This window comes from Taeniopygia guttata, chromosome 21 (genome assembly GCF_048771995.1).
Source record: "Taeniopygia guttata chromosome 21, bTaeGut7.mat, whole genome shotgun sequence".
Classification (NCBI taxonomy): Eukaryota; Metazoa; Chordata; class Aves; order Passeriformes; family Estrildidae; genus Taeniopygia; species Taeniopygia guttata.
In genome coordinates this window covers 6,983,125-7,009,222 of record NC_133046.1, presented here as the reverse complement: position 1 = coordinate 7,009,222, position 26,098 = coordinate 6,983,125, and the positions used below count along the sequence as shown (strand labels likewise).

The 26,098-nt window shown below is 47.9% G+C and overlaps 1 protein-coding gene and 1 non-coding gene across 2 annotated transcripts; one reads left to right on the top strand and one right to left on the bottom strand.

Annotated features, from left to right (window-relative positions):
* The first annotated feature begins 268 nt into the window (after positions 1-268).
* On the top strand, positions 269-19,039 carry LACTBL1 (lactamase beta like 1). The gene is made up of 7 exons (XM_012570463.5): positions 269-628; positions 3,115-3,259; positions 5,674-5,783; positions 8,405-8,562; positions 9,903-10,150; positions 13,143-13,248; positions 15,705-19,039. The coding sequence occupies exons 2-7, from the start codon at positions 3,154-3,156 to the stop codon at positions 16,681-16,683; spliced, it is 1,707 nt and encodes a 568-aa protein (XP_012425917.5). The 5' UTR covers positions 269-628; positions 3,115-3,153; the 3' UTR covers positions 16,684-19,039.
* On the bottom strand, positions 9,394-9,467 carry TRNAN-GUU (transfer RNA asparagine (anticodon GUU)). The gene has a single exon. It is a non-coding gene; the product is annotated as a tRNA-Asn (tRNA).
* Positions 19,040-26,098: the final 7,059 nt, after the last annotated feature.

Here is a 26,098-nt window from a genome sequence, read left to right as displayed (position 1 = left end):
AACGACTCCCTTGTCTGTCACTGTGGGAGAACTCCAGAGGCTGTTCAGGATTAAGCCCAGAGAGTGGCTGAGCTCCCAGCTTAGCTCTCCATGTCCCCTCCCTCAAGCAGCTCCCCAGGCTGGCTGGAGGCACTCCGGGACTGGCCCTCTCCTGCTTAATCGCCTCCTGTTCCATGTCAGGAGGAGATGAAGCTGCTATAAATAGCTGGTGAAGCCCTCCTGGTTCATCTGTGATTCACACACATGGCGCAGAAGCAATTAGGAAGAATTAACATCCAATCTCTCAGGCACTTTCCTGTGCAAATGCCATGCTGTCCCTGTCACTTAAGCTCCTTTGCCAGGGGAGATCAGCAGCACTCTCTGGATGGGCCAAATGGATGGGGAAGCCCAGAGCAGGGCTCCTGGGAAGATAAAGCTGGAGCAGGACTGGTGGGCAGAGAAAGGCTGCGCTGGCACCGCCTGCCCGTGAGGCAGAGCTGCCTGTGGGGCAGAGCTGCCTTTGGGAGATGCCCAGGGCTCCTGCTGCCCCCTGCCCGGCGCTGGGGCTGGCCAGCATGGGGCTGCTGGAGTGCCCACACGCCTGGACGAGGAACAGCAGCCTTTGGGACTGAGGCAGCTCCTGGAGGTGGTAGGTGAGGGGCTGGGGGTCTTTCTGGCTCTCCCTAATCCCTGCTGGGCTGTGCAAGCCTGGTGGGGTACCACAGTGACCTGGGTGGTCCATTGGGAATCCCCAGTTTTTCTCCCCGTCCTAATTTTGCAAAGCTCAGGGGGAAAAAAATGTATCCTGCTGCTAGGCTGTCCCCATGGGAAGCTGTGTGCACTCATTCCTGCAAGTGTTTGCATTCATTTGCATGTGTTTAAGTGCTCAGTGTCCCCCTCCCCCTGCCTTGCTGTGTCTGTGCTGTGAGCTGTGACAGTCACAGAGGGAAACCAGAGGAAGGTGAGACCAGACAGGTCCTGGAGAGGGAATTGTGATGAGGGTTTATAGGGATCTATCCATCTGCTTGCCTGACAGTCTCCCAGGTGCAGGGGAAAAAGCAGTATTTTCCCTGAAAAGTAGTTTGGAGGGTAGAGCATCTCTTTGGGTGGATGAATATTTCTCACACTTCAGGTACCTGGTGTCCCATCAATAAGGGAGAGATCCATATCTCTAGTCCGTGGTATTGCCAAGGTTTCTTTGCATTCCCACCGGATCACAGGGCAGAGAAGGAAAAAAAGCCTTTCAGAGCACTCATGATCCACATGAAGTAAAGGGGAGTGTGGACAGAAGGATGAGTTTGGACTAACAGATGAGTTCAAAGTTGGTATCTTTGTGTCCTCAGTTAGTGGCCCAGGGAGTCTGGAGTCCATGAGATGAGGAATACACCAGAAAATAACCTTCTCACCTTGTTCTTTGGCACTCAGGAAGCAGGGTGTCTCAGTGAAGCAAGGAAAGAGGCAGAAAAATTGTCAGAGGAACTGAAAATTGGTGGAGGAGTCCATGTTATTAAGATGGGACTAAATCCAAGAAAGGCACCCATGAGCACTCCAGGGCAGAGGGCCCTGTGCCACTCCTTGCTGCAGGAAAACAGCTCTGGGTGACATCCTGAACACACACAGAGCCCTGCCAGTGTGAGGGGATTAAAGACATCTCAGCACAGGCTTTTCCTTGGGTGATGGAATCCCCTGCATTCTAAGGCCCTGAAAGAGGTTGGTATATCCAAACAAAAATGGGATTGGTGTCAGGATGGAATTCCCCTATTTAGAAACAAGTCACAGGCTGGAATAGGGACCTGAAGCACTCAGGTGAGCTCAGGTGTGAGTGGGTCTGCAGGCATCTGCACCGTCTTAAGCCATCCTTGAATTTTAATTATGTTATGGAGGAACCTGACATAAACTGTTTTCAGAAATTCCTATAGGAATGCCTGACCAGGCTGAAGGTTTTCAGGAAAAATTATGATATATTTCTGTTATTATGCAGAAAGTGGAACTGCAGCTCCGAGTTCCAGCGAAGGCTGGAAAACCCAGCTGGATCCACAGAACCATGTGCAAGTCTGGGACAGGCTGTGCAGATCCCCTGGCTGTGAGTGACAAGGAAGGCTCAGTTGATTTGCAGAAGCTTTTGCATCAACTATCCTGTATCTCAAAAACAGGGGGTGGAAAAAGGCTATCTGGAAATCTAAAGGGAATATTTCAATCTGTCTATCCTACAAGTAAGTCCAGACAACCTGAAACAGCATAGGAATGTGGAGCATATTGGATGCAAATGGCAGGCCATATGTTTTATAGCATTAATTGCCAAACTTTCAAAAGCACCCTCCTGACCTCCTGCAGGCAGTGAAGGAGCACAGCTCAGGCTCAGGCACCTCCTCATTTGTCATCTGTTCCTTGTTTTTCTTCAACATTGATCTGGTTCCCTCACCAACCTGGATGGTCTCCAGTGTTGTGAGAGCTGCACACACTCAAATATCAGGCAGTTTTCCAAAACATGGCATCTGTAAATGCCAAGCTTACAGATGGTACGTGATAGAATGGGATTTACAGGCACAACAGAGAAGGGTAAGGGCAGCACAGAGTGAAAAATTCCATCATTCATCTAGAAAAGCTGGATCTGCTCAGATGGTCTGGCTGGTGGCTGCCATGAACAGATGCTGGACTCTGGAAAAAGGGGCTGGAAAGATATCCAGGAATAAGTCATGGTGATTGAGAAGGGAGGAAGTGAGAGCTGTAACTGAGACTGCTGCCAGGCTGAGATGATGAGCTTCATCTGCAGAGAGGGGAGAAGGCAAAAGGAGTGGTTGGTGTTCCACAAGAACCAACAAGGGGAGGAGAGTTAATGGCTCACAGAGCTCACTGAAAGCCAGGAAGTAATTTCTGCTTCCATTTAACCCAACATGGGCTGGTCTGCGCTGCCCCGGTGCAGCAATGGTACTGAAAATATCCCAGAATAATTTGGGTTGAAGAGATCTTAAAGCTCATCCCATTCCACCCCCTACCATGGGCAGGGACACTTCCACCAGCCCAGGTGAGTTCCTGTCCCTGCAGCAGCTTTGTTCTCCAGCACAGGGCCTCTCTCCCAGCTGACACACCCAGGTGTTTTCTCTCTCTCCTAGCACATTCCTCTTCCATTCCCAGCAGGCACCCTGCAGCCGGAGCTTCCTCAAGCTCACTGCCATGGAGGTGAAGTGGATCCATGTCTTGGTCGTCTTCCTCTTCCTGCTGTCCGTGGCCATGACCAGCTGCTTCCTGTGGCAGTACAGCCTCCCCAAAGTGGAGCCCAGTGAGTAGGGGGCTTAGCCTTGGTCATGGTGTGGCACAGAGATTTGGGAGACTAATTGTGGGAATCCAGAGCTTCCCTCTGGCTGCCCTGGCAGGTCTGGGACCCTGGCAGGGGTCAGGAACCCCCTGGACAGAGCCCCCAGAGACACTGTCTGTGATCTCTGTCCATGGAAAAGAGTTTTCAATCTTACAGGATGGATTACAAGCTCTGAGTGTTTGATATCAGTAATAATTAAGTGTGGCACAGGTGCAAAAGTAAAATTTTAGGATTCTAGATGAGGGGTCCAAAGGGGACAAGATGGAGGAATTGGGTGTGCCTTGTCCTTTTCCTCCTTCTTCATGCCCTCCATGTTTCACTGTGGTGTTGGCATTTTTCTGTTGGTTCAGGCTGGGGACACACTGTCCAACGTAGGTGACAGATATTGGCACGTTATTGTAAATCCAGCACAGGTAGTTTGTGGTATTTAATGTTTGTACCATCCCACTGAGGGCAGAGCCCCACACGCTGCCCTGCAGGACAGAGCTGCGGCAGGGCAGCAGAACATGTTAGAGATAAACAGAATAAACAACCTTGAAACAGCACAGACCAATTATGGCTTCTGCTTTGGCAGCGGGGCTGACAGACAGAGACTTTCTACAATCTCGGGATCATCAATACCACAGATTCCGACAACTAATAAAATCTTTCTTCCCATTTCTCCCCAAAGAGCAATTTCCCCAGCACAGATTTCCCCAGAGAGCAATAAAGCAAGGCCACAGAGGAGGTGAAGGCAGGGCTGATGGAGGTACCACGTCACTCTGCTGGTGTCCAAAGAAACTCCATCACTCCTGGCCTAGATTTGGATGACTGCTAAGAAGGCATTTTATTTTAGATTCCTTATCTTTTTTTTTTTTTCCCTATTATTCCTCCAGTTAATTACTCCAGTTTAGAAACAGGTTTGTTAATACCTTACCATCTGCTTCAGCTTCAGGGTTTGCTCTCTTTCCTATTCCCCAAATCTTTGCCCTGGATTAAGCCTCTGGGTCACACTAGAATTCATGAAATCACAGAATAATAGAATGGTTTGTGCTGTACGGACCTTAAAGCAAACTCTGTTGCACCCCTGCCGTGGCAGGGACACCTTCCACTATCCCAGGTTACTCCAAACCCCATCCAACCTGGCCTTGGACACTGCCAGGCATCCAGGGGCAGCCACAGCTGCTCTGGGCACCCTGTGCCAGGGCCTCCCCAGCCTCACAGGGAAGGATTCCTTCCCAATATCCCATCCATCCCTGGCAGTGGGAGCCATTCCCCTTTGTCCCTATCACTCTATCTCTTGTCCCAAGTCTCCCTCCATCTCTCTTGGAGTCCCTTTAGGCCCTGGGAGGGACTCTAAATTCTCCCTGGATCCTTCTCTTCACCAGGAGAACACTCCCAGTTCTCCCAGCCTGGTTCCAGAGGGGATCCAGCCCATGGAGTGTCTCTGTGACCCGCTCTGTCGATTATAGGAAACTCAACCAATCCACTCAAGGCACTGCATGCACAAGGATTAAATACACACAGTGTCAATAGACCAGAGCTTTAAGTAGCTGAAAGGTGCTGGAAGTATTTCACCCGATGAAGGTGCTGGAAGTATTTCAGAGACCAGGGTCTCAAAAGGTTTCAAACCCCACATTTTTATCTCAGTACCAGACTGCCTGTAGGCTGTGTGTATCCATCCCTGTCCATCTCCAAGAGTTCCTATTGCCATTTCTCTCCTCATCCCAACTTCTGATGCTTCATGTTTGCCTGGTAAGGAAGAAGATGGAGTTCTGTCCCCAGCTAGCAGAGCAGGGTAGCTGTGTTTATGAACACCTTGGGATCAGTTGGGAAAATAGTGCCTCCAAGTAAGGGATTTCCCATCTCTCTCAAAGTTTAAAGATCTTTTCTGGCCACAAAAATTTAAGCTGTGGGATATGGAGGATGCAGCTGATTCAGGAGACAGCTAATGGAGTGGGTGTGGAGCCTACCAAGTGTTGTTAGTGCTGGATTTCAGGTGGGCCTCACAGGTCATTCCTGGGCCCATTTCTGAGGCTATGATAGAGGGATGACTCTTTGCCACTGTTGTCCTGAACTCCAGCTCAGATTTTCCTTCAGACATGGGCAGGTCCTTCCAGGGGCTAAACCCACTGCCAGGCACCCCAGAGTCTTCTGCAGTCCCAGTTCTTCACTCTCTGAGGTAGCAGAGTTTGCTGAAGTACATCCTGTGTCCATCCCATATTGGAATAAACAATAACAGGGCCCAGTTTTACATCAGACAGAAATCACTCAGCATTGTCCCTTCCCTATGCAGAAGGCCAGTGCAAGGAAGAAAGCTCGTGGTGGCTGCTGGGGGAGGTTCAAGCTTGCCCATGTGTCTGCTGAGGTCCCCTGTGTCACCCTAAACTGTTTTCCAGATCCATCTGTGATGGAGGTGAGGTCAGAGTCTGTGCAAATGTGCCCCCGCTATCCTGAGCCGGTGCCGCTGGACCACCCTCTGCCCATCCTGAAGGAAGCCCTGGAGAAGGTCTGTGGGGAGCAGGGACCAGAGGGACACACAGCTCTTGGCTGCTGTTCTCCAGGGGTACAGGGGAGATGATGGATTTTGCCACTGAACATCCTGAGGAAGGAGGTGGGGAATTGAGGAGGGGAAGAACACGCAAACCTAGAAATGGATGTGTGAAGTCCTTCAGTGAACAGGTCAGTGAGCAGTTCTCTTGCCCAGAGGGTGAGCTGGGATGGACAAACACCATCACTTGTCCATCAGAAGATATGGTGAGCTTCCACCAGCAGAAAATAATGGCTCTTTGCATATGGTCCACTATTAGGCAGCCCTCATGCCCTGGAGAGTACCTGGCTCAGGTGCTCTCCGGTTCCAGTTCATCAGCCAGTGCCAAATTTTCTTTTTGTTGGCTTTCCCCACACCCCTGTTTAAAAATTAAAAAGATGCTTGTATGTAACTCCAGGGAAGGGAGTGGAGAGGAAAGGAAGGGGGAAGGGGAAGCAGATCTGTGTCTGTCTGGAAGAGGGTGTGATACACTGTCATTATATCCTCAGTATGAGATGGATCTGACATTTGAGCACTGCCTGATCTTCTGGCAGGCTCCATGTGCTCTGAGGAAATACTGCAGCATTGCTCTGACTGTCTGGACCATAAGGATAGTCCTGTTCTGACAGGACATTCCCTATTTTTAGCCCCTATCACACGCTCTCTCACTTGTCTCCTTCTCCCAAGTAGAGGGCAATCAGCAGTGTAAACAATATACAACATGCAAGTGAATCAGGGTGAAAAAAAAAATTTCTGTTATATTTTGTATTACTTCTCTAATAATCCCTTCTATTTTATTTGCCTTTTTGTCTGCCTTAAGGCACTGAGCAAATGTTTCCATAGGAACATCCACCACAGCCCTGAGGTCCTGCTGCTGAGAGCTCAGGATCAGGTTTGGGCAGTTTTCCTGCACACACATGGCTTTTTCCACACTGAATTTCAATTCCCATCACTTCACGTCCACTTTTATGAAGTTTCTTCCTGTCTGCAGGTCCAGGCAGGGTTAAAGGTCAGACTCTGAGAAAAGGAGGACCATGATTGTTGATATGAATCTTAGAGTGATATGGCTATGAAGAGACCTTAGAGCTCATCCAGTGCCCCCTGCCATGGGCAAGGACACCTTCCACTGTCCCAGGCTGCTCCCAGCCCTGTCCATCTGGACCTTGGACACTTCCAGGGATCCAGGGACAGCCACAGCTTCCCTGGGCACCCTGTGCCAGGGCCTGCCCACCCTCCCAGGGAAGGATTCTTTCCCAATATCCCATCCAGCCCTGCCCTCTGGCTGTGGGAAGCCATTCCCCCTTGTCCTGGCACTCCATCCCTTGTCCAAAGTCTCTTTTCATGGTCTCCATCCAACAGCCTGGTCAGAGAGAGAAAGCCAGATAAACTTTCCCGAGAATTGTTCTGGGGAGCTTAAGAAGACAAAGAATTATAAAGAGTCTTTGCAGTTGTTTCTCATAATATGGTTACCGAAGGGTGGTTTCTTAATTAGCCAATGGTGATGGTGTTTTGATTAAATGACCAGTCAGGTCCATCTGTATCAGAACCGTGTACAAAAAGAATGGGTTTCCTAATAAATGGGATTATTAGCTCCTGATCATGTGTGGAGTATGTGTGGCCTATGCTTCCCGTTCCTGACTCAACAGTTGCATCCATGAGACCAGACCCTTCTCAGGAAGTGCTGGGGCACCAGATGTTCACATCTAGAGATGCACCTGACAGACCACTGCTCCATGGGGAGGGGGATCAAAGGACCTGACAGCAGGGCTGGACACACGATGGATGTTTCCACTTGTTGCTCTCAGTGCACTTCCCCTGGCCATTCACTGAAGATATCCCAAGGACATGACTCATTTTGGCTTTTCTTGCCCCAAATGTTGGGTCTGGAAGTGCATTTCTTATGTCTTAACCGTGGTGTGCAAAACAAAACCTGCGCCTGGAATTGCAAATTATACATGCAAGATGATGACATAGCTTTGAAAAAGTCCCAGAAGGGCAAGACTGGTGCATTCTGCTTGCAGGGGGTGGGTGGTGCAGATCTGATGAGGAGCTCTGTACAGCTCGATGAAGAGTTCTGCACAGCCTGGCACAACAGGGAGCCAGGAGCAATCACTGAGCCCTTCAGTTGCTCAGAGCTGTTACTCAGGTTGTGATTTAAACAGGAGCCCCAGCTCCAGGGTGTTTCATGGCACGGGAAGTGTCATGGGATATCTGAAAAGTGTTTTTCTCATACATCTTTGACCCTAAAATGCCAGTGCAAAGAGCAGATGTGCAGAATACAAATTAAAAAAGAAGAAATTGCAATTACTACATGTTGATATTTGGTTTTAATCAGAAATATTACAAGCATAAGCACCATATTTGTCTACACAGTGGGTATGTAGACTGAAAAAGGACCCAGGATGATTCAACAGAAGCAATTTTAGAATAAACAGAAAAACAGTTAAAATACTTTTTTTCCCAAAGCATCGTTCATAGGATCACTCTCAAGTGCGTGGGAGTAACGAGGGTGGATGATCTGAGCCTTCTATTGCTTGGTACAGACTGGATGCGTTGTAAGACTCTTCTTTTGGAAGCTGACGGGTTCCCTTTGTGCCCAGGTGGATCAGATGCTGCGGCAGAAGCTGCACAGCTCCGGCCTCCCGGCCATGTCGGCCATCGCCATCTACAACGACACCGTGCTCTGGACGGGCAACTTCGGGAAGAAGAACGCCTCCGACCCTGCCTCGGGGCTGCCCAACGAGTACACCATCTACAGGTGAGACACCTGGCACGGGTGTGAGAGCCAGGGAAGGGCAAAGGCACCTATGGAGAGCTGGGCCCTGGAACAGAGACGCTGGCACAAACTGCACGTCCATGCTGAAAACTCTGCTGGTTTATGCTGGAACTTAGCGAGACAAAGTGAATTCCCAGATTGTTATATGCTGGTGGCTTACTGAGTTATTTTGGATTTATTTGTGTATTTTTTTCATTTAATTCTGACAATATTTTAAATTGAAATAGCAATGACCCTAAAGAACCTGAAAACATACTGTTCCTTACATGGGAATGGCTTCATGTCCAGGGCACAAACCTGAAAACCAAGAGCTGGCACAGATTTGGAGAGCAGAGAGGAGACAGTGCCACAGAATTAAAAAAAATAATAATAAGTGTCAGTTAAGGAAAAGCGGATGTTTGGGATGAATATCTGCAGAACACATAAAGTAAACCCGTAAGCTTATTTATTGTTCCAGTGAAGTCAAACTCATATTTACTGCTATTTTTCAGGTTTAGAATCAAGCTCTTAATGTGTGCTAAAAAACAGAAACCAAGATGAAGGAAATGCTTCCTTCCTCTAAAGATCAATTTTCAGTAAATTGTAACTGTGTTATCTAAGAAACATGAGCTGCACTCTGACTATAAAGTTTTGTCCTTGGAATGAACAATTTTGGACAGTTTCGGTGGCTGTGATTATCTGCTTTTCCCCCACCTGTATAATGGTAAAATTACTTCCTGCTATTTTTCCTCCAGAACCATTGAATGATTTGGATGGAAGGGACATTCAAGCTCCGGTTCCAAGCCCCCCACCACAGGCCAGGAGTCAGGTCCACGTCCCTGGGTGGGCTCGAACCACCAACCTTTCGGTTAACAGCCGAACGCGCTGACCGATTGCGCCACAGGGACGGCCTGCAGAGACCCAAAAACTGTGGGAATCTGCCATTTAGGGACAGTTTGGTAGTGCTGGGTAAATGGTCCAACTGAATGCTCTGAAAGGTCTTTTCCAACCTAAATTATTCTGTGATTTTGACCTTAAAATTCCAATAAATTACTTGAGAGTTTTTATGGTGTTTACTACCCAGTAATTTACAATTTATGTTGTTTTATGAATGCTAAGTGAATGGAAAGAGATCGGCAACCCACTGCATTGCTGGGGACACTCAGAGGTTATGTATAAAGATTCAGATTTAAGGATATTAATTTAAAATTCCTACTGGTATTTTAGCCATTCCCTCTGGAATGGGCAAAGGTATAACATGTAAAATCATGGTGATCTCCTCTTTCCTCTTGATTCATGGGCTTTTTAATGCTAAATTTCTCCAAATGTTTCTTCCCTGACAGAATTGCCAGTGTCTCCAAGATCTTCCCCACCATTATGTTGTACAAGATGTGGGAGGAAGGAAAAGTCACATCCCTTGATGACCCATTGGAGCGTTATGCCCAGAACTTTGTTATTAAGAACCCTCTGGGGAGGTTGAAGGACTCGGAGCAGAGATACACAGCGGATGGCCCCGTGTTTTTGGAAAAAGGCTCAATGCCCCTGAAGCCGTCCCGGGTCACCCTGCGCAGAATGGCCAGCCAGCTCTCAGGTGAGGAGCTCCTGGGTGTCCCTGAAAGGACACCTCAGAGAGAGCAGACCATATTCCAGGAATAAAAAAAGCTGCTGGGAGGCTGTTTCCAGCCTGGACCCTGCACTGTGCACTTTCCAGGGATCGGGCAAGGCTCTTGGAAGCAGCAGGGTGTCAGCAACTTCATGGAGTGCTCAAAGGAACTCCTGCCCATGACTCCTGCCAGGAGAGGGGCTGAGATGAGGAGGTCTTTTTTCCCCTGCAATGTGAACACAGATTCGATTCCTTTCTCCTTGCTACCATGGCCTGAAATCAGGTTCCAATTGCACAACAGTATTTTGTACTCCAGGCCCCACTGCTCTCGTTTTTCTGAGATTTAGAGTTGAGGGTCAAATCTCTTTGCTTTGAATAGAAAGACCTTGATTGCTGAGCTAAATTTAGCTGTCAGTGTGGTTCCTGATCCGGGATTCCTGAGCTATTAATAGCTTGGCATTTGCTGTCAGAGAAGTGTTAATCTGCTGCTACTTCAGAATTGGGAAACTCATACATTAAGGGAGAAGAAGATCACAAGACTAAGAACTTTACCCTTTCTCTGAAACAAAGCTGCTAATACTTGACTGAGGGATTATGAAATGTAATGTAAATGAAATGTAAATAGACTGTGCTGATATCACGTGTGGTATTTTGGTCAATCTCTGTAACACTTGCATTTTTCCAAATTGGAATAAATGCTCTAAAATTAGGACCTAAAATCAAAATAGCATGTCTGTAACTTGAAAGATCTCAGGATCGGGTACAGCATCACCTGAAGCAAGCCAGTATGAAAATGAGGGCCCCCAAAATACTGAAACGTGGAAAGAAGCAGATAAACAACCCAAAATGGCCAGTGGCCACATCCGTGCCCAGCCCCTCCCCTCAGACAAGGTGTGGCTCCATCCAGCCTGATGTCTGCAGGGGCACCAGTTCTGCCTGGTCCTCTCTGACTCTCATGAGCGCCTGAAGCTGCTCTGGCTGCTCCTGCGACCCAGGGAGGTGTGACATGCACCCCAGAAATGTTGTAAGGAGCATAAGTCAAAAGAGTACCTGGTCATGGCATAATTGCTTGTACTGTGCAGCCTTCCATTGCTTCCATCACTGTGTTAGATTTGTGCCCCTGCTCAGCTGCTTTTATGCTCCTATGTATTTTTGGATTTTAGAATGTGGCCCAAATTTCCCAGAGCACCCCCAGAAGGCACAACAACCCTTGGACCCTGAAATTTCAGCAGAAGGAGATGTACAGTTTCAAAATCCCAACTGCAAATCAAAGGGATGTTCCGGTTCCACTTTCTGTTTGCTGTGTGTCAAACCCCAAAAAGGAATAAGTTCTGCTTAGCACTGGGATCAAAGCCACTGCATGACACATTGTAAAGTGGGTTTCATCTAAATTCTTCCAGTGGAAACTGATCTGAAATAGATCCTCATTATCCGGCCTCTCCGTTGCATATTACAGAAGTAACTCCAAAGGTTTTTCTCCTCAGCACTCGATGGGCCCATTGCTGGAGGGAAGCTCCAGCTTGTTAGAACTGTGATTTTCCAGTCCACACGAATGACAGGATGGGATGAGATTGTAAATTATTAACAACATGCTTGTCACTTCAATTAGCAGCCCATGAGGTAGAAATCAATGACTCTGGATTATATTATGCTGTGGTTTATCATTTCCAATGAACCTCAAGGAGACACCGCACTGCTGTCACAGAGCTGGTGAACTCTCCCACTGCTCCAACATTTTCTTTGCTGCCACTGGGGCAAGTATGTAATGAAGGAGCCCACTGTCCACTGGAAGATGTCAGTGCATCTCTCATCTGGTTGTGCAGCTGCACAAACAGCCCCTGAGCAGGGGCAGAACAGTATTCTCACTCCAGCTCAAATGCCAAGTTCAGGCCAGCTGAGAGAAACAAGTGTTGCTGCCACAAAAGAATGGCGCCTCATTCAGCCTTGCCAGGATGCAGGACAAGAGGAAAAGGCCTCAAGTTGCACCAAGGGATGCTTAGATCACATATTAGGAAACAAGTTTTCAGAGGAAGGGTCGTAAAGCATTGGCAAAGATTGCTCAGGGAGCAATCAGTGGAGTCACTATTCCGGGAGGCATTCAAAAAATGTGAGAAGCAGCACTTGGGGACATGGGTTAGTGGTGGACAGGACAGTGCTGGGTTAATGGTTGGATTCCATGATCCTGGAGGGCTTTTCCAACCATAGTGAATCCTCACTGAGCACACGATTGGGAGTCATTTTTCTGTCAAAAACATGCATTCCCAATTTCCGCACAAACATCCACAATGAAGCAAGTTGCAAATGGCAGCAAGGATTCCATTCCAAAAGTGATCCAAGTTGTGGCCTTGGCAAGCCATAGATCCTGTGCAGAAGAGATGGGGTGATTAAAAAAGTACTGACCAAAAAATTTTAGGGAATCCATGTTCAGTAAGGAAAGAAAAGTGAAAAGAACTTGATATTTTCTGCATTTAGAAACCCTGAATAATTAAAAGTGGAATGAAGATGTTTTTTTCTGTATTCAGAAACCCTGAATAAAAATACTTTAGGCCAAGCCTGGAGTTGTCCAGGGAAGTTTAGGCCCTCTGTGGTGAAGTGTAAAGAATGAAATCCTGTTAAAAGGAGCTGTTACACACATTTTTAGCCAGGGGAATGCAGTCACGTGGAAATACAGAGATTTCCCAACACCCCAACTGCCCCTCTCTTCCAAACCACTCTTGAGGATCCAGGATAATTTCCATCATTCCTCGAGGTGTTTTCACTGAGATCCACCAGCCCAGAGCTAATGCTGGGGTTGGACCTATGTGAGTCAGAGTCAGGAGTCCATGACTTGATGCCATGTGCTGCAGCTCAGCAGGAGCGGGCCCCTGCTGTATCTCTGGAGCTCTCCTGTCCACCACTGGTGCTTCTGTTTTGCCATTGACTCTTACCTTTTCTCACCAGAGCCATCACTGCCATGATTTCTCTGTTTCCCATGGCACAGGTCTGCCCAGGAGGCTGCGATCCACCAGCCTGCTCTGGAAGGGCAACACGCAGGACGCCCTCGCGCTGCTCAAAGACGACGTCCTGGTGGCCGACCCAGGAACCAGGTCAGATTCATTCCTTTAGGAGCTTTTGGTCTGGATGTGTTCTCCATCCTCAGCCCCATCCCCAGCCTCCATGGCCAGTGGATAAAGGCAGCTATTCCCAAAGAGAGCTTCAGCCATCTCCCCACACACCTGGCAGAGGCTGGGAAAAAAAGACTGTTGGAGGTATCAGGGTTGGGTTTAAATATTTTAAGCCCAGATGAGACAAATTAAACTGCTATAGTTCACTTTATGAGCCTTAAATGATGCAGGTTTCAAAAGTGGAAAGGGACTTTAAAGTAAACAGTTTAAATCATCACAGGTTTCAGTTAAAATAATGTCTGTGGTGAGTTGTGTATATCTAAATTATCTAAAAAGTCTATGAATGCTTATTTCAATTCCAGTAGCACGTTAAAAGTCTGTTACCTGGGTTGCAAACACTCAAAAATATCATGGAATCATAGAATCCCAGACTGATTTGGGTTGGAAGGGACCTTAAAGATCATCTTTTTCCACCCCTCTGCCATGGGCAGGGATACCTTCCACTATCCCAGGTTGTTCCAAGCCTTGTCCAACCTTGGCCTTGGACACCTCCCCACAACCTTCAACAGGAGTGGACAGCAGATGAGGGAAAGAATTCAAACTAACTGGTAATAAACTTCCTAAGACTGCGAAATTGTTTGGTAATTAATTACAGTCTGAAATATTTTACCCAGGATGGCTGAGGATCTACCACTCACTTGTGTTACTTCTGTCCTACATCATGTAGGAGGCTACAACAGATATTCCTTAAAGAATTTTAGGATTTTAATACCATAATCTTCTTTGGTATTTTTATATCTTTATTGTAACTTATCTCCATTGGTATCTTTGTTTAATGATCCCCGTGAAGATAAATACAGACATCCCCCCACAGTCTCTCAATGCCTTATTAATTACATGTTGATAGTTTTCACTCTCTCTCCTTGTTCCTGGTTATGCTTCCCAGCTAACTGATCATTCTTGCCAAAGGAAGTTCCCATTCACTGATATAGATGTTTTAACACATTTTTCTATGCTCATCGTGTTTTTATTCAACTAAATGGGCTGGAAAAGGTTGAAGTGGTGCCAAATTTATGATCTAAATAGGTCTCAATGAGATGTGTGGCTTCACACAATTAAAAAAACCAACAGGGTTGAAAATGTAATGAATTTTGAAAATGTATTTTTAAAAAAATGCCCCTTCATGTTTTCGTGTCATTAAACTTCATTCAATTCTGAAGACATAAATCACTTGATGGTTATTAAAGATTGGAGTACTCAAGTTTCTTTAATGATTCCACATTCCTGGATGCTGCTTTGTGGGCTTTTAAGTGCTCTTTAAGTGCTTTTACCATCTTAAGGTAGCTTAGGTATCTAAGTTATTATCCCATGGCAAATCCCCAAAGAGGTTTACCCAGGATTTTGAGACCTTTAAGGCAAGCACCTGGAACTCTCCATGCTGCTCTTAAAAAGAATGGATGATGAACAATTATAAACAGCAAGTCAGGTTATGCAAATATAGAGGAGTTGTTTCTTTTCCATCTTCAGCTCTCTCTGTACATCAGGGTTAAACAGCTCTGCTGATTGTCGAAGCCCACCCTCATTCGGGGTGGCTCCGTGTGGTGGAAAAGTCTCTCCTCCAACTCGTGCTTCCAAAGAAAGGCTCAGCAGTCTCTGTTTTCGGTCTCATGGTTGTTTATTGCAAGTTATCTAAAAGATTTTCTCCTGGGGCTGCTGTGGTTTGCTCACAGCTCAGGCAGAGGCACACACACACCCTGACATCCTCTCTGACTCCCGACTGCTTCTTCTCTCCCTGCCCAGGGCTGCTGCTGTCTTTTATATGGTACATTACGTGTTAAATGTTTGTAGTTTTTCCCCGGTACCTATTACCTATATTAAATGGTGCTTTTCTACTCTAAACCAACCTGTGAGTGCCAACATCACCAAGAACATGGAGGTGAGGAAGAAGAAAGAGGAAGGACAGGACCGGCCAAAATCCCTCCATCTTAAAACTTCTGACCCCCATGTACAAAACCAAAACTCCCCTGTACAACACTAAAAAATTCTTCCCTCTACTTTGTAACTACTTCTACTATAATATCTAAACTTTTGTGACTTCTTGTACTTCCTGCAAGGTTGGTAAATCATTCCATGGCTCAAACCCAAAATCACAGCTGTTTCCAGCTGCCTGCCAGGGTCTCAAATGCTTCTGACCTGGGCCCGGAACCTCCAAAAATGTCTGTGGGACATTTTGAGTTCCAACAGCTGATGTTCCCGTAAAACACTTCTCTATCTTGATTTAACAACAAATCATGGCAACAAGATGTAGCTTTTATCTGTCTCCCCTTCATCTGCCATTCCATAAAATGTGAATTCTTCCTTAGAGAAGAGAGACCCAGCCACTGATTTTGCATATCACTGATGAGCAGCTGATCCCAATATATTCCTCTTCCTTCCAGGTGCCACTACAGCAACCTGGCCTTCTCCCTGATGGCCCACGTGCTGGCTGAGCACGCAGCCGATGGGCAGTACCAGCGCTGGATCTCGGAGAACATCCTGGACCGCCTGGGCATGGAGGACACCGGCTTTGACATCACGGCGCCCATCCGCTCCCAGATGGCTGTGGGCTTCTACGGCAGCCAGCAGCCAGCCCCGCTCTACGACCTGGGCTGGTACCGGCCCTCTGGCCAGATGTACTCCACAGCTGCCGACCTGGCCAAGCTGGCCATGGTCTTCCTGGGCACTTACCACCGCCGGCTGCTCGAGCCCGACACGGTGAAGACGATGCTGACACCCCTGTTCAAGTGCTCCGTGGAATACTTCGCTAACAAGACAGGCACACCCTGGGAGATTAACGAGCAGTTGGGATATGATGTCATCAGGAAGGATGGGGACCTTGATGGTTACTCAGCAACCTTCTCTCTCATCCCTAAGCTCCGCCTGAGCTTCATTGTGCTGATGGCAGGGCCCAGACCTCAGGGTAGGGACATTGTGACTCAGACATACGAGTATCTCATCCCTGCTATGGAGACAGCGTTCAGAGAGGCCGACAAGAGCTTGGTTCCTCCTCCAAACCCAATCCCTTATGTTGGCTACTACACCTATTCCAACCTGACTTTCTATGAGATCAAAGTTGGAATCGGTGGGGTGCTGCTCATGCAGCAGTTTGGGCCTCATGTGGAAGAGCTGATCCCTGAAAAATATCGGACAATCAAGCTCCACCACCTGGAAGATCGCGTTTTCCAAGTCGTTTTTGACAAGGAGTTCCCATGTGTTCTGCACCTGGGCTCTGCCTCCATCTCACTGGAGACGCAGAACGGGCAGCTCTTTAACTTCTACCCCTTCGACCGCAAGGGTTTGTCCCCTGGCTTTGACGCCCCAGGGCTGAACACCTACAACGTGGTGCGTGTCCTGCGCAAGCCCGTGTTCTACAGCTGAACATTCCACACTCCACCCTCCTCTCCGGGGAGCGGGCTCTGATCTGGGTCTTACCCGACTCTCCTGCCTCTGTGGCATTGTGGATGCCCTTCAAAAGGGAAGGCTAGAGGCAAATTACTCTTTTGCCAAACAAATCCTTCCCACTTTTCAGACAACTTTAATGACTTGTCCTTGGCCCCCAGCAGTGCCCAACAGGCCAGCTGGCACCTGGACACACCTGCAGGAAAAAGAAGTGGGAATGTGCTGGATAGGTGTGTTTGGATGCCACAAAGAAAGCCGAGTACTGAAGTGCTCCACTCTTATATTGTACTGTTTGATGACCACTGTGGTGATCAACTGCTATCAAACTCTGAGAGTTTCCTGCATCTCTCAGAAAATGTTTCTTCATCAGTTCAAGTATTTTTCCAGGGCTTTTCAAGAGCCTGTCTATCACAAACAAGATCCCCTTCCTGGGTTTGCCAAAAGCACTACGTGCTAAAAAATGGCACCAGTCTGACACCAGGACCTGCTTGGGATCCCTGGGAAGTGAGAGTCTGTTTCTTTCCTGGATCATAAACTTTGAAAAGTGCAGAGAAATGTGGTTCTGTCTTGGCTCCTTGGCTGGTCCTTCAAAGGATGTTGGAGCAGTGTAGAAGCTGAAGGTCACTGCTGGGTGCAGGGGCACAGGAAGATAAGGTGGGATGTTCCAGCTGGACTGAGCTCTGTGACAGTCTCAGTATCCAGGAAAGTGTGTGATCATGGTGTGGAAATTCAGGAATGCATGGGAACCTTTCTGTATGTTTTGTGCAGGATGTCTGGATGCAAACGTACCCACGGGAGTGAGGATCTGAGGGAAAGGGCATCAGCCTGGGGAGCACCACCTTGGCAACAGTTCCCCTGCACTGGAGCATTTCATTATCCCTTCCTGTGCCCACGCCATGCCAAGGCAGGCAGGACAGGGGATGTGGGTCACACCAACCTCAGGCAGTGCTCTAGGTGTGGGGCAGAGTGCCTGAACTCCTGCCCAGGAGGAAAAGGCTCTGGAGGTGCTGGTGACAGTGGCTGAACATGAGTGCAGGTGTGCCCAGGTGGCCAAGAAAACCAACAGCACCTGGCCTGTCCAGCCATAGTGTGACCACTGGACCAGGGCAGTGATTCTCCCCTGTGCTGGGCACTGCTGAGGCCCCACCTCGAATCCTGGGTCAGTTCTGAGCTCCTCATGACAAGAAAGACATTGAGGAGCTGGAGCATGTCCAGAGAAGAGAACAGAACTGGGAAAGGGTGTAGGACACCAGGAGTAGCTGAGGGAGCTGGGAAGAGGGTTCAGCCTGGAGAAAAGGAGCTCAGGGGAGACCTTGTGGCTCTGCACAGCTCCTGACAGGAGGGGCAGACAGGTAGGGGTCAGGTTCTGTTCCCAGGGAACAGGGACAGCAGCAGAGGGAACACCTTCAAGTTTAGGTTGGATATTGGGAAATCATTTTCTCAGAAAGAGTGTTCAGGCATTGGAACAGGGCAGTGGTAGAGCCACCATCTCTGGAGGTGTTCAGGAAGATGTGTGAATGTGGCACCTGAGGTCATGTTTAGTGGTGACCCTGGCAGTGCTGGAACAACAGTTGGACTCAATGACCTTGAAGGTGTGTTCCAACCTCAGTAAATCAATGATTCTGTGCTGCCAATGGCCAACACCACCTCACTGTGGTGAGGACAGTGTTAGACAGGAGGGCAGACAGGACCATCACAACTACACAGTCCTGGCTCCTCAATGCCTCTTCAGAATTAGGGGATATTGTGGTTTCAGCCCTGGGTGCAGCTGAAATAAAAGCAAGCAGAGGGGCAGGGCAGGATAGTTCTGACCGTAAAGTGAATATCCAAACTGCAGGGCATGGCAGAGGCTGCACAGCATTGAAATCCAGAGGGAAATGTGACAAGGGCATTGCACAAGGGTTTATAGAGACTTGCACAAAGACCCTTCCAAGTGCATGTTCTGGTATGAGGTGTATCCTCTTGCAGAGCAATATCCTGCTGCTGGTCCACACAGACCCTTGGATGTGGACATGTCTCAGAGAGGATGAGAAAAAAACCCTCTCTGCTCCCTTCTCTCTGGTTCTCTCAGTGTTTTCACTCTGTAGGTTGTTCTTCAGCTTCAGTTTTGAATAAAGAGACCATCACTGAAGGCCCAGAAACTCCCTGCCTTTTCTCAGATAATTTCAGTTCCCTGATCAGCACCTGGAACCATGCAAACCTTGCCTTACAGAGCTGCTGCTGTGTTGGTTCCTCTGGACTTTGTAGAAGATCACATCCCATACCTTGTACAACGCCGTATGTTCAATACTTAGTCTGGGCTATAGCAACAGCAATAAAAGCTGTGGAAATGCCAGTGTTCTGTGTGGTCAAGCCAGAGGGATAAGTGCAGGCACATCTGGTGCTGATTTCCTGAGGACAATGTCACTACCATGACACTCCTGACACAGCCAAGCCCATGGGATGGGATGTCTGATTGCAAGATCCTGGAGTGGTCTAATTCTGGTTCTTTTGAGTGAGGGCTACGAGCCAGTGTGGGACTGTCCTTCTTGCTTTGAAACAAAAGAAGTGATTGTTTACCCTCAAAAGCTTCCAATGAAAATTAGGATTTATATCCTATGTCACTCAGTGGCCAGGAGGAAACAACACACTGGACAATCTACATCTGTGTGATGGAGGTTGGAGATGTTCAAGTTTTCCATCAGAAACGCAGACACCCAGAAATCTTTTCTAGTGAGTCACCCTCACACCTGTTCACCAACATTTTGGGGGCTCTAATTTATTCTCATTAGCAGCAAATCATGTTCTTTGCCACTCCTGAGTCAAATTAATTTCCTGAGCTTATCTCACCAAAGCCTGGCTCAGGCTGGGAAGGTGAACAAGAGCTCAGTGTGGGCAGGAGAACCCTTCCCTGCCAGAGAGTGGGAAAAGGGGACCTTGAAAGATCTGTACAGAGGATTTGGGAGAGCCCATGCATGGCAGACAGGGAAAGGTGGAGTTCTGGGGTAGTCCAGTCAGTCATGGAGGGCAGTCAGAGTCACAATCCTCAGTCCAAACTTCTCTTTGTAACTTTGTGCCAAAGCAGCATCCTGAGAAGGGCAGAACGAGCTCTGTCACTGGGAGAGAGGGGGAGGAAGGTACCTGACTCAATTAGCAGGTGTTTTACACCAGCTCGAACAGCTCTTTGTGAATCTGCCTTTTTTTCAACTTGAACTTTTACAGAATCTAAGTTACCACTATGAATAATGTTTAAGCTTTTGTGTATGCTTGCTGCTGAATTTAAAAATACCCCACTGTTATTTCACCCGTGTCAGAGACTGGATTCACAATCCGTACAACAAACATGCAAACTCTGCCCATCTGCTCGCATTTCACTGAATCTGTGCTTTAAAAAGTGACTCAATGTGTCTGCAACAGCCTATAGAAACACAGAGCTTAAAAATGTTTTCAGAATTACTCATCAGGGAACCAAACAAATAGAAAATGCTTCATTAACATTCCCAGCATCAAAAACAGACAAAACCAAAACTCAGTTTATTGGTTTAAGAGACTAAATTCTGCCCTAAGGAGCAGTAATGAAACCACATAATATTGTAATAGTGTCCCTTAAACTGTAGTTACTCTACAAGTTAAAAGACTCTGGACCACTAAGAATGAGAATAATCTGACAAAATATAAACACCTACATCTCAGAACTTTGAGCCCTTTGAACTCCTTTCTTAGTGAGTTTTAGTGACTCCAGTCAGTGGAGTGGATTCCTCTCATATCAAAGGGCATAACTGGAATAAATTGATGAATCACACTCTACAAATCCCCAGCCCCAGCTGTCTGGGATGGACCCAGGCCTATCATGAGCATCTCTTCAGCTGGAAGGGAAACACTTCCAGAACCTGCTCTCAGGCAAGGACACATTCTCAACTTGCTCATCACCATTGCCCTGAAGACATGAAGGTCACAGATTAACAGCTCAAAACAAAGCAAGGTGGTTCTTGTGGTCCCTTCTGCTATGACATTGGTTACAACAACTTCTTCCCCTTTGCAAGGGCTCTGCCTTCAGGAGTACCAGCTCAGGTGTGGGCCACCCTGATATCTGATATGCATAAAGGGATGGCTGTGCTCCCATTCTCTCTTGCAGCTACACATTTATGAGGACTTGGCTCCCATTTGCTTTTGCAGTTGTGTCCCACTCATCCCCAGCCCTCACTGCTGCAAGCTCCCTGTCCCTCCAGCCCATGGAGCCCTCACCTTCCATCCCTTTCCTCTCAGAGCCTGAAGTGGAGCATATCCCCCAAATTAGTTACCCACATTATCCACGTTATCCACCTTATTCACATTATCCTGAAAAGTGATTTTTCCTCAACATGCTGTGCTCTGGCTCACCCACCCCAGCCCCTCATGGCTAATGAGCAAACATGGTTTTAATGGTGCAGGTAGAATTATTGCACAGACAGAGCTGACATACAGTTCTATTGCAGTCTCCAGCACTAGCCAAGTTGACCAAAAATTATGAAAAAAACAATAAAAGTAAATGGATGTTTCATGCCCAGAAACACTCAAAGACATAAAAACAGAAAGAAAAAATCTCTCTCCCCCCGGGCAGGATTCAAGGCCCTTTTGCAGATACAAACAGGAATTGCAGGAATACAGCACAGCTAATGTATAGTCGCAAGCTATCCCCGAGATGCTGTGTGCAACCTGTAATTAAGGGTCTAATTATTTACCATGGGCACTTAGGAGCCTCCCAGACCTGCCCATTGCACACACTGGGCAGGTTCCTGGTCTCATGGCATTTTGAGAGCTCTGGGCATTCACTCCAAGCCAAGACACAAAGATTACCACGAGACAGAGCACTTACACATCAGGACAGTCCTGCTGCTCCTCCAAACTTCTTGGAAGGAATTTGGGTGGAGTTTGCAAGTCTGAAGTGACCTATGCCGTGCAGAGTCCTTCTCAGTGCTGTGGTCTGGGTGACAAAGTGGTGTCAGGTCACAGGTTGGACTCAGTGATCTCAAAGGTCTTTTCCAACCTAATTGATTCTGGCATCCTTGGAGTGTCTGTCTCTCACAATTCCTGTCAATGTGTCTGTTTCTCACAATTCCATCAAACACAATTGATGTGTTTCACCATCATTCCCACTCTGTTCTCTTCAGCCCAGGTGCTGCCCAGTGCCACAGAACAGAGTAAGTATCTTCTTCCCCTCCTTCCCACTCGTGGTCTGGCTGTAACTGCTCTGGGCAGGTGCTGAACCTCCCCTGGCAGCCATTCCTGATGCAAACCCAATTATCAGGACTGTGGGTTGGTGCCAACTCTGCCTGGCAGCAGCTCCTGTTTAGTTCCCAATTTATTCCTCCAAGGAGTGATATTTCTGCTGGGGATGGGCAGGCACATTTCGTTTAATTTCAGCTCCACCTGAGCACCATGGGTGAGATGTGAGAGCATCCTGCTGGCAAAAGGTTGTGGAAAAACCCGGGAAGAGAGGAGTCAGCAGGAGGATGGAATGAGCACAAGAGGGAGCCGAATATAAAAATGTCCAGCCACAATTTCCAATCACTTTCAGCTAATTATCGGATATGATGATGAAGATGTAAGAAAAGCAGCTGGTTAAATCAAAAAATTGAAAGATGAGAACAAAGTGCTTCCAGACAGGCAATTGGAAAATATTTTGCCCTGCAGCCCCCAAACTGGGAGAAACAAACTCTGCTGGGAAGAGCAGGTCAATTCCAGGGTGACAAATAGCTGTTTCCCACAACCTGTGGAAGAAAGCTGCCACAGCCCCTCCTAGGGAACTGGTAAAACTGGGGAAATCTTCACCATTCCAGTGTCAGTTCTCTTGGCCAGAGTGTTTAGTTGCTGTTGGTTTGGGTTCAGCCCCATTACTCCCAAAAATCTGTTGACATTGTGTTTATTGTAAGAGATGAACCCCCTCAGGGGTGTCACTCTGGGTCCCCACCTGCCATTGCACCTCAGTGCTCCTTCCTTGTGAGGATGCAGAAAAGCCTCTGAGCACATAACACCTTGCATGTTCCCTGGTGCCTGCCAGGAAATCTGGGACAAAATGGGATATAAAATGTCTCTGGAACACCTCACACACTGATGGGAGTTACTGGCTGGAGGGTGAGACACATTGTGGGACACAGAGCGTTTGAGGACTACACAAGTCTAAAAGACTTATCTCAGGGAGGTGAGGAAAGGACCAATCAAGGGGCTTTGGAGAGCAACAAACATGAAATTTAAAGAGATAAGGAAATAAAAGGAGCCTCCACCTTTCCTTTCATTTATCCGGGCTGGAAGATCTCAGTCTGGCCCTTCCTTGTGCCAGACTGATGCTACATGAAGTCCTGTATCTGCTGTGATGTCCTGACTGACTTGTAAGAGTCAAGAGGAGCTGGACTTCATCGGGGTAATGGCCACTGCTTGCCATGACAGGGAATCCAAAAACAGGAGATGTTCCCAGAAAGGATGTGCACAGATTTTGGGATGGTTCCCAGGATGGCAACCTTCCTGGATGTTCACAGCTACCACTGACTGATCTAGAGAATCACAGCACATGGAATAATTTTGGTGGGAAAGGACCTTAGAGCTCATCCAGTCCCCACCACTGCCATGGGCAGGGACACCTTCCACTGTCCCAGGCTGCTCCCAGCCCCATCCAGCCTGGCCTTGGGCACTGCCAGGGATCCAGGGGCAGCCACAGCTGCTCTGGCACACTGTGCCAGGGCCTGCCCACCCTCACAGCCAAGAATTCCTCCCCAATGTCCCACCTAACCCTTCCCTCTGTTAGTGGGAAGCCACTCGCCTTTGTCCTGTACATGGAAGAGGATTTAATTCACCCAGGAGTCAGTGGTTTCAGCATCAGGATTATTGTCTTTATCCTTTTCTTGCATGTGCTTGAAGGTAATATCCATCTGTCCTGACACCCCCACTCAGGTCTGAAACAAAGAGTGAGGTTCTGTAAGGGGTTTGGGGGGTCTTCAGAGTGATCCCGTGGGAGATGTGATGCTGCTGGTGGAGACCAAGAGCTCGTGTGGGATGTGACTCAGGGCTCACAGAGTAGGAGCAGGTTCAGAGAGTGCAGAAGCCCCTGAGGAGCTGGGAAGAGAAGGAATCTGAACCAAGCCTGCAGTGGAGATTCACAGGCACAGGGGGAGCAGGGCACCACAGAGTGCTCCTGCTCAAGTGCAGCTGGGATTTAATCTGTCACTCCAACAGCCTGGAACATGAGCAGGATGGAAGCAAGCCAGGCCATGCTATATGTCCTGGAAGCCACCCAGGGCTCCCTGGTGCAGAAACAAATGCTCAAGACAGTCATGGGTGCAATCAGCATTACCCCTCACACAGGGCAGGGCACATCAGACAGTTCCTGTGATGGAGTTGAGTCGCTGTGTGCTGAGGTGTTGCTGTGACACTGCAACATACCCAAGGATCCTCTGGAGCCCTCTCAGAATAAAGGAATGCTTGGAACAACACACTAATCCAATAAAAACTGGGGGTTCCATCAATGGAGGATGAAAGGGAGGAGGAAGAAAAAAGAGAGGAATATTTGAACACAAGGTTTGGGAGTGGCAGCAGGCCTGAGAGCAGTAGGGGCTGAGTGTGAGTACAGAGCTGCTGTAAGGGCAGCAACCACCCTGGAGAGCCTCACAGGAAGACTCAGTGTGTGCAAAGTGCTCACAGCCACACCAGTGCTCCTCTGTGCCACTGCTGCTGCTCTGCTCAAGGGGCTTTTGTTAGCAAAAACAAAATAAAATTATCCGTATGGTTAGATTCGGGGGAAGCTCACAGGGAATGCTCTTTTGAGAGGCCAGTGCTTCTGCTGGTCCCTCAGCACACTCAGAATGTGAGAGGTGACCTCAGAAGTCAACAGCAATCTTTGAAATTCCTCAACTGTGCGACATAGTCCCCGGGCCAAGTCTCCACTCAGCCCCACAGACTCTCTTCACCCAACAAGACATTGAAGACTGATTTTTTTTCTCAGACTCTTTCTCATTTCCATCTTGTCCTAGAAAATTGTCCAGCACTATATTCCCTCTCTAGAATGTATTTTTTGAGGTAAGAGACCACAGGAACTCCTGACCTGCTGCTTGCTGGGAGAATTTCTCTGCCCAGCTTTGGTGCAGGCATTGAAGGCATCTAGAGAGACAAAATATTGCTTTTCTCACGGAGGAGCTGAAGACTAGGATGGGGATTTCAGCCCTTCACAGCTGTCAGAGGTTTCTCCCTAAGAAATTCCTTCCTATTCCACTTACTGTGAGGAAATCCTCGCACTTCACAATGCTCTGTTTGAGCATTGATTGATTATTTTGTAATATCTGCATATCAGCACTGAAATGCTACATCAGGGAATCCACTGGGCCCAGTAGTTATAATTTTACTAAGTCCTTTTCTTGACAAATAATGTAATTCAGAATCCCAGGAAACCACTAAGCAAATTAAAATCTGATGCACAATAAACAATTCAGCTTTAAAAAACACATGGCGCAATAAATGAACCAGAACTGGCCCCGTTCCCATCCACAAAGGAAGATTAGTGAGAGCAGTGTGACCTCTGCAAAGCATCAAAATATCCAGGAGTGCAGTATAAAAGTGTCCACCCCCTTTAATTGCTGCTTTTCCTTGATTGAAAAATATAAGATATTTTCTAAAAGGGACCATAAACCTCCTATAAATTTTGTTTCAGAGAAATGCAAATCCCTTTCTGTCAGTAACCCAGCACCCAAAGTGTGCCCAGTGCAGAACAGCTGAGCTCTTGTGGAGCAGAGATAGATAAAGGCCACAGGATCTGACCTGGATTCATCCTCCTGTTCAGGACTGAGAGGCACTTGGGCCAAGGGTTCCAGGAGAACACAGCCATAACTTCTCAGCTCTTTGAGAAAACCTCTCTACTTCAGTGCCTCACTGTCCTCTGTGGCTTCTTTCCCTCTACCCAGGAAGATCCTGAGACACTGAACAAGTGGAGGATGACCAAGAGAATCATGGAATCATGGAATGGTTTGGCTGGAAGGGACCATAAAGTCCATCTTGTTCCAAACCCCTGCCGTGGGCAGAGACACCTTCCACTATCCCAGAGTGCTCCAAGACCTGTCCAGCCTGGCCTGGGACACTTCCAGGGACAATGCACTTCCATGGCCATGCCTGGATCACAGGGAGTACAAGGAGAGGTGGTGAGATCTGAGCTGAGTAATCAGCTGAAGGCTGAAGGATGGATTTACCAGGAGCTACATCTACTTGGAGGACAATGACAAAGAGGACAGAAGATAGCTAAGTGGTACTAGACAGTCCAACAAGGGGCAATAGTCCCAAATTGCAGCCTGGGATGTTCAAGGTGGCTTTTAGGGACAGTTCTCTCCCCCAAATTTCTCTGCCGCCCTTGCACAGGTCATCAAAGAGGTGAGGTACTTCCACCTTCTCACTGGAT

Excerpts from the sequence above, each read along its gene's own strand:
- LACTBL1 (XM_012570463.5), top strand. The coding sequence starts at position 3,154 with ATGGAGGTGAAGTGGATCCATGTCTTGGTCGTCTTCCTCTTCCTGCTG. Across the intron at positions 10,151-13,142 it reads AATGGCCAGCCAGCTCTCAG|GTCTGCCCAGGAGGCTGCGA; the intron begins GTGAGGAGCTCC and ends CCCATGGCACAG. Across the intron at positions 13,249-15,704 it reads GTGGCCGACCCAGGAACCAG|GTGCCACTACAGCAACCTGG; the intron begins GTCAGATTCATT and ends TCTTCCTTCCAG.